The 8,907-nt window shown below is 35.1% G+C and overlaps 1 protein-coding gene across 1 annotated transcript; it reads left to right on the forward strand.

Annotated features, from left to right (window-relative positions):
• The first annotated feature begins 4,772 nt into the window (after nucleotides 1-4,772).
• Nucleotides 4,773-7,645, forward strand: LOC106779997 (V-type proton ATPase 16 kDa proteolipid subunit-like). The gene is made up of 3 exons (XM_014668230.2): nucleotides 4,773-5,029; nucleotides 5,114-5,399; nucleotides 7,314-7,645. Exons 1-3 carry the CDS (start codon nucleotides 4,954-4,956, stop codon nucleotides 7,444-7,446), a joined length of 495 nt encoding a protein of 164 aa, XP_014523716.1. The 5' UTR covers nucleotides 4,773-4,953; the 3' UTR covers nucleotides 7,447-7,645.
• Nucleotides 7,646-8,907: the final 1,262 nt, after the last annotated feature.

The following is an 8,907-nucleotide window of genomic DNA, read 5'->3' on the forward strand; positions in this document are numbered from 1 at the left end:
GTCAACTTCAGAGCCTCAAAACAATGAACAGGAAGACAATCATCAAGCTTAACATTATGACAACTATTAGATTTTATGACTTTGAACATTACTTACATTATTATTACTTCCTTACCTTCTAAGAACAATTTTATATTTAGTCCTATATTGGTTAGTGGAGTTCTGTTTTGTTTATCAATTACAAATTTTAGACATTAGACATTATATATATATATATATATATATATATATATATATGTTTGCTTGGAATGTGTTTACATTGTTTGGAGTTTGCATTTATTGGAGTTGACTCCACTAGGTGAATGTTGGATTGTATTTTGAGTTGGATGTTGTTGTTGAACTGTGCAGGTGTACTGTGATTGGGTATAAATTTTGCAAACTGCAGAGGGCATGTATTGTGCAGGTTACTGTTTTGAGTGAGATTATATAAAAACGAAACTGCCATGACTATAAAGACGACGTTACCGAAGGACTTATCCTTCGGTAATTACCCAAGTAGTGTCCTTTGGTAATTACCGAAAGATGTATCCTTCGGTAATTACTGAAGGATTTATATCCTTCAGTATTTTCCGAAGGATACCAAAGGACGTATCCTTCGGTAATTACCGAAGGACAAAATCCACCGGTAGCCATATCCGACAACGATTTTTTCGACGGAATGGAGGTCGTCGGTAAGCTATCGATAAAATGGATTTCCGATGGAATATATCATAGTGACGACAATTGGCCGTTGGTAATACCATCAATTGTTGTAGAATCCCTAATTTAATTTTACTTTCGCACAACACGTTTTAATTTTATTTCATTATACTTTTCTAAAACTTTAAATAATTAATGTCCACATCACTAACACACTAACTCTGCCACATGCTTGCCATTTGCATATTCAACATGTCACGTCACTAAAATGATAACGTCGTTCTCTCCAATTGACGACAAGGGTGCAATTGTTTCAATATTACAAGAATAGGAACCTAATTAAGAACATGAATTATTGAAGGACCTATTTGAGACGTTTCTGCAAAAATAGAGACCTCGAAAATAATTAAACCTTATACAAATATGATCCAACTCTTAAAAGTCTTGCAGAAACCATACAAATGGATTAAAATAATTAAGAAATTATGCATTAATATGTTGCAGAGTTAAGCATATGTGACTCATGACATTTGCAATATTTGGGATAACATGCTCAAAATTTATTGAACCTATTCCCAACAAAAGATTTAGGTTGTGTTCGCTTTCAAAGATGGATTTGGGAAAGAGTGGATGGACGAATTTGAGGGTGAATTAATTGTTGTTTTTTTGAGTGGATTTAGAGGTGAGCGAGAGCGGATTTAGAAGTAAAGTTTGTGAAAATTAGTGTAGGATTTGATCCTTGTGACAGATAAAAAAATTGTTTAACTAATAGAAATTGAAGATTACCAAATGCCCCTAACTATAAAAGTAATACAAAATGATAATTGTTAATGTTATATTTAATTGTAAAGATATTTATAAAAAGAAAAAAAATTAAATTTAGTTATTAAATTTAAAATGTAAAATTAAATTAAATTATATTGTATTGATATGAAGGAGCAATTTTCTAAGTCCTTTGGGGTAGACAGATAACCAACTCGGACCAAACTGCAAATATCATTACAAATCAAGTTATAGAAAAACCAATAACTAATGACAATATGTTTCTACAATTTGAAATGACCAAATACATACCTGAGGACCAATGACAACTCTGTTGCGAACGTTTGGAAAATATACAAAGCAAAAGAAAAAAATTATTTTCATAGACTCAACATTCATAACATAAATATATAATTGATATTATAAGCTGTAATGATTCAATTTGACCATTAATCCCCTCTTTTATGTGTTTAAATCAGTTAGAAGAAAATTTTATATCAAAGCAAGGCACTGGCACCTAGGACAAATAGGAAGAACAACAAAAACTTGAACCTGAAGAAGTTCATAATCATGCCTGGGCACCCTCCGAGGGCGTTGAGCACTAGATGTCTCGCAATGCTCACGCCTAGGCGCCTTTCCAAGGGTGTTGAGCGCCAGATGGTTTGCAAAACTCACGCCTGGGCGTCCCTCCAAGGGCGATAAGCGCCAGATGACTCACAAAGCTTGGGCCTAGGCACCACCCAAGGGCGTTGAGTGCCACTTGATGCGTAAACCTCACGCCTAGGTGGCCCATGTTTAGGCGTTGAGCGCCACTTGACCTATTTAGCTCTAAAACGTGAGTGGAGTATGATCTTTTGGAAGTTGGACATGAAAACACTCTTCAGGAGCGTTTAGAGGCTGACTTTGGTGTGTGGGAACATTTTTTTCTTCTTCCTTGGGTCTCCACCTTCTTCCACTTCTTCTATTTGTAAGCTTAAGCTCTCTATGACAATGGAAAGCTAACTTCATTCTTGTTCGGGATAAATGTAACTACTTAACTCTTATGTAATATAAAGATGTTTTGAATATATTTATTGTCTCTTTCATTGAATGCTAGTAATTTTGTCCCTTCACTTAATGCTTGTTATGGTTTGGCCACTCATAGCTTGCTACTTGGTTTGTTTGACATTGGAAAGTGTCTTGTTAACCTAGACTTGGAATAAGATACCTAAAGGAAATTGTATCTAAGAATAGAACTTAGACCTTTAGTTGTCTTAAATCTTAATTCTTAAAGCGGAGTTACTTATTATGGTTTTTAAGAGATTGAAGTCTAATAAAAAAAGTCTAGGCTCTTTCTACCAAGGGATTAGGTTTTGAGTAAACTAGTAGATTGACGTTAGAATATTAATGAAGAAGATGTACTTTTACATGAATAGGAGTGAAGTAGGTGAAATCTTATCCCAACAATACCAACTTATATAATTTCTAATCTAATTCCATTTTCAAGTGTTTTAGCTACAAAAGTTTACTTTACTATTTATGCATCATTTTATTTTAATTGCACCCAAAAACCCATTTCATGAAATCATTCTTTAGTCTCTATTGGTTAAACAATTATATGATTGTTTTGTGTTACACGAGTCTCTTGGGAAACAATATCCGATTTTATCGATACATTACTTGAACGATTTGGTACACTTGCCAATGAGTTAACATTGAGTTACAAAATTTTGGTTCACCAAAAAGTGATTCGAGTTAAACTGACTCATTTTTAACTCAACTTGCGGTGAGCCAACCTATATGAACCAAGTTGACTCACTTTGACAGCCCTACACTTAAGTTTACGGAATAACACTCATAAACTCTAGCACATAGGCTAATAATTTATTGGGACCGATAAGATGTTTAACTCATAAGCTAATGATGAATTCGGCCCCGAAGTTGTATTACTATAAGCTCAAAGAGAGCTTAGCCCCAAGGCCATATTACTTTAAGCTAAGAGAGAGCTTGGCCTCGCGACCATATTACTTTAAGCTCAAAGAGAGCTTGGTCTCGAGGCCATACTACTTTAAGCTAGACAAAGCTCGTCCTTAAGGACATATTACTTTAAGCTTAGAGATAGCTCGACCTTGAGACCATAATACTTTAAATACAAAGAGAGCTCAACCTTGAGTCCATACCACTTTAAGCTTAAAGAGAGCCTAACCACGGGGCTATAATTACTTTGAAGCTCAGATAAAGCTCGACTACAAGGCCAGAATTATTTTGAAGTTGTGGATAGAGCTCGATGCCGAAGCCAAAATTATTTTGAAATTAAGATAAAGCTCGACCACGAGACCATAATTATTTTAAAGCTCAGATAAAAGCTTGGCCACAAGCCTGTAATTACTTTAAAGCCCAAATAAGATCTCGATCACGAAGGCAAAATTATTTTGAAGCTCAAATAAGAGCTAAGCCACGAGGCTGGAATTACTTAAAAGCCTAGAGAAAGCTTGACCTCGAGGCCAAATTGTACATTAGAGCTCGGCCCCAAGGCCAATCCACCTACAAAGCATGGTCAAATGGCCTAACTATGAACTCGGCTGAATGACCAACCCATTTGCAAGCCACACAACTCTACCCAAACTAAACTCCTTAGACTACGAGGCTTACGTTCCTACTCGGCCCAAAAGACATATTAAGTGCACAACCCAATAAGACCATTTAAACTCTTCATTATGAAGCAACCCAAACCTACACCTATTTGAACCATATTTACATATTAAAACTAAATATTTGTAGTTTGGAATATTTGTTATTATTTATCCTTTATTATTATTATTATTATTATTATTATTATTATTATTATTATTATTATTATTAGAATGTTCTTATATTCTCTAGATAAACATTGTTCTAAAAGAGACATANGTCCACAACCCATGTTGATCCTATAAATATAAAAATAACCTCAAGAGATACTCACTTCAAGCTTGATACTCGATAATTATTCTCATATAATAGATCCTAACTCTTTTATTGACTTAACTTTGGAAAAGTTTTGCATAAGGATCTTCCCTTCTCATCAACAAGATACACTCTTTAAGAGAAGAAACAATCAAAGCTTCACGTTCTAAAATGAGGTAAGACAAGAAAAAATTCTATTAAAATGGTCTTTTATGCACATATCATTTTTTGTGTAATTCAAATTTTAGGAAACATAAATTATTATTTTTTTTCTGATTTTGGCAACGGGAATTGCATAATTTAGCCCAAGCAAAAGAGAAGGCCGAGCCCTCCCTCTCAACTACGTTATATTGAGGGTGGGCCCATTATTACAGTAAGATAAGACAAATGCCCTCGGAAGAGAAGAAGGGCATTAGAGTAAAATCCGAACACGACCCATCGCTCTTACACCGCAATCTGTCTCCACCTGTACCAATCCAAATAATAATTTCTTCTTCAAAATTCATTTCAACACTACACTTTGATCCGATCTCCACAAACCCAATCAATTTCATCATTCTTCTTCTTCTTCCATAAAGAACAAGGAGAGAAAGTTTCATCACCGTAGCAGAGGAATCAAATCAAACCATGGCAGGTTTCAGTGGCGACGAAACCGCTCCTTTCTTCGGCTTCCTCGGCGCTGCCGCGGCTCTCGTTTTCTCCTGTTCGTCACTCTTTCTTCTCGGTTTGTTCAATTTAATGATAATGATGATGATGATTTAATTTGTTGCCTTTTGACGATTCAAAGGTATGGGAGCAGCGTACGGAACTGCGAAGAGTGGGGTGGGAGTGGCGTCGATGGGTGTGATGAGGCCGGAGCTTGTGATGAAGTCGATAGTGCCGGTGGTTATGGCTGGAGTGTTGGGTATTTATGGGTTGATTATTGCGGTTATCATTAGTACCGGGATAAACCCCAAGGCTAAGTCTTACTATCTCTTTGATGGTTATGCCCACTTGTCCTCTGGCCTTGCCTGTGGCCTTGCTGGCCTCTCTGCTGGGATGGCCATTGGAATTGTTGGGGATGCTGGTGTTAGGTAATTCCCCCTCATACCTATGGGCACTTGTAGAATAGAAACTGTAGTAATTATTAAAAATCTCATATTGATTCTAATATGACGAAAGTAACGCGTATATGTGGGACACAAATCTCACTTTCATATTGAATGCTGATATGGTCGAAATAGTGTATATAAATTTGGTGTATACCTTGTTCATGAGTTAGTTTTCCTAGTTGAAATATGCCTAAACCCAAATTTAAAGAGTAAGACCTTTGAAATAGTGTGCAAAATATAATTAATTATTCATGTAATATGATGCGGGATCGGGTCTAGGGGAAAAAGGTTTGTATCCCATAATGTGATGAATCAAGGTTTGAACTCCCGCTGGCAGAGGTATTCACATTTGGTGCTCGACCTATCTTGAAATAAGATTGCCTTTTTTGAAGGATACTTATGGGAAATTAAAAATAAATAGCATAGAACTTACATGTTTGGTATTAATTTTAAGTTGTTCTTTAATTACTTCACTAATTCATGTAAGAAAAATTTGCATGAAAAGCCTGCATAGATTATCTAGGAAAACTTCCAGTTTTGATTGGAGAACAATACAATTACATCTAAGTTTTGTCCGTTTGTTTCTTTCATGACTGCAAGCAACGAAATTGATTAGATTGTGGTTTTGTAGAGTATATATTGCTTATGAATGTTTTAAAAGTCATATATTTCTTGTTGTTTAATAATAACCGGTGAGCAACCTTTCATATTATTCAGAGCATTGAAATGTGTTGTGTTTACAATTCTGTCCTTCATTTGTGCTATTATATTCTTCAATTCACTTTTGTTGTTCAAACCATTTCTTATTGATCCTGAAAAATGTTAGCTAAAGGAGTATGAACCATGTTTTTGTGATTTAGATGTTTAACTCGTTAAAATCAGGGACTACATTAAAGTTTAAGAGGGGGGACATTTTTTAGAATCAGTGTGCTATTTATTTTATTTCTATTAAAACTATGCGGTGCTCCTCACCTAAGGTTAGCTGCATTGCACACATTCTGTTTTTTCTAATAGATTTTGTATAATCATTTCTATATATGCTTACATGAAGCTTTCTTTTTGCTGACGTGAAATTAGTAATTATTAATGGAGGCTAAATAGGTGTATTGGACTATTTCAAAATATCTGCTTGTGGAGATTGCTGCTCAGTTCAATTCCTGCTGCGAAATGTTGTGTATTGGTTTGTTCATTATATGTTGTTCGAGTGTAATATCAGAATATGTCTTAATTTATCTTGTCTTTATTAACTTGTGGACATATAAAATATTTTATTCACGTTGCTTGTGTGATTAAGTGGATTGAGTTGATGAAAGAAACCTGATGTGTCTCTTTCTACTTAACATGTTATTTACGTTGAAAGGGTAAAATATTATCAACTTAATTAGGGAGGAGATGGCTATATTGACTTTCCATCCTTTATGTTGTGTGAATGAAACCTACTTTTGACTTTTTAAGTGGTTGTTATTAGAAAGGCAATTCAAAATTAATTTGTTTCTTGTGGAGATAATTATCTAATTTAGAATCTAATTTGCAATTTATACTCTATTTTATGTTCTTTTCCAACTAAAAGATATATTGATCGAAATTCAGCTGCTATTACTCTTCTCCCTCTTTATATAGTTGTTGACCATGGATGGTTCATGTAAATAACCCTGCTTCTGCCGCCATTTTCAGATGTTTAATGTTTATTTGAATACTTTATTCATTCCCTTTTGTGCGATTCGCCACTTTTTGTTGTTTTATGCCGTGCCATATCGATTTTCTACCATCTTGTGTGCATGTGTGTGATTTTGCATTCCGCAGCTAAAATTATAGTTTGCTTTATAGATCTATGTAATATGTGTAATTGTTAACTGATCGAATACTTGAACACTAAAATGATTTGTTTTTTGTCAGGGCTAATGCTCAGCAGCCGAAGCTGTTTGTTGGTATGATTCTTATTTTGATTTTTGCTGAAGCTCTTGCGCTTTATGGCCTCATTGTGGGTATCATCCTCTCATCTCGGGCTGGCCAATCTCGCGCTGATTAAAACGAGCCAACTCACTGATACTTGGTAGTCCAGTGATTTTTATTATCAGGCCTGTATTTGAAATGGGAGATATCTGTCTTTAGTATATTGCTATTATTTCATTTATTTTCGTACACAAACCTTGTATCCAAACTCCATCAGTTTTATCAAGTATTTTCCTATGGACTTCATATTTGGATGGCTGCATAGTGATTTGATACTCTTTTGTTGTGCATAATCACTGGAAATTATTGATACAATACACCTTGTTTGTACAAGTTAAAACTATCGATGACTTTGCCTACCTTTGTTGCAATATGAACTTCCATGAGATTAGTATTATTCTCACATTTACAACCCTATTTGAACAGAATGAAATGGTTGTTTAACCTTCTTGTGAGAAGATAACAATTAATTTAGTGAAAGGAAGAAAAGGTGTCAGATTCCAAGACCAAAAAATCTCGGGTACCCAAGTAATATATGCTGCCTCGTTGCAGTGGGAATCTAATATTAAAGACTTCTAAATGTGCCTTTTGTACATTATTCACATGTATATGACGTGTGCGCTATAATATGTGATAATGTCATTTATAGAGATGTAAAATACAACTTGCAGTACGACGCGAAGTCGAACGCACTTATTTAAGCTAGCCACGACTCTGTTTCCAGAGAAGACACGGTCCGCTACTTAGAAGTAGGATTGTCAATTTATCTTAGAGTCCCAAGGCCAGACCAGACCTGACCTTTCATAGAGTTAGACCTCATCTTTTTGGCCCTCATTCTAGTAGCTTTTCCAAAGCCTCTAATTCCAAAACTCTCATTAAATAGGTAGGCATTGAATTAGGGCGGGTTAAGCCCCTTGATCCTCAAAACTTATGTTCAAACCAACCTTCTCCAATTGTCGCTAGTGGGGCTTGTGAGTAGCTGGAGCTTGACAGCAACACACGCGGTGGAGTTTGACAATAACACACAACATTCGATATTAGCACATGGTGGTACAAGCGTTGGTGATAGCAACGACGATTGAGGATAATCTTTAAGGTTAGTATTTCTTTAGGAAATCGTCGACGATGTTAGGGTTTTTGGGTAGGATGCATTTAGGTTAATCATTTGTCTTTTGTGGAGTTTAAAATTATCTTTGAAAAATCCTTATAATTAGTGATTTTAGCAATGAATAGACCACCTTTGGTAAAGTTGAGGTTTCATGGAATAGGAGCACGATAATATTTATAAGTTGAAATGGTCCGTAGGATTATTATAAGAAAAGGAAAGGGTTAGAAGTGTAACAAATTAGTTGGTTTTGTTATTCTTTTCTATTATCTGGTTTACTGTAATTTCAATAAATAGTTTTGTTTTTCTGCAAAGGAGGAAGTTTTTGAATTGAATTTACTGGTCACATTCCAATGTAAAAAGAAGAAAGCACCTATGGAGGTATGGATCCCGTTATTTTGACACCCTATATTTGACACTCATTTGACACTG

Source organism: Vigna radiata, unplaced genomic scaffold (assembly GCF_000741045.1).
Source record: "Vigna radiata var. radiata cultivar VC1973A unplaced genomic scaffold, Vradiata_ver6 scaffold_565, whole genome shotgun sequence".
NCBI lineage: Eukaryota > Viridiplantae > Streptophyta > Magnoliopsida > Fabales > Fabaceae > Vigna > Vigna radiata.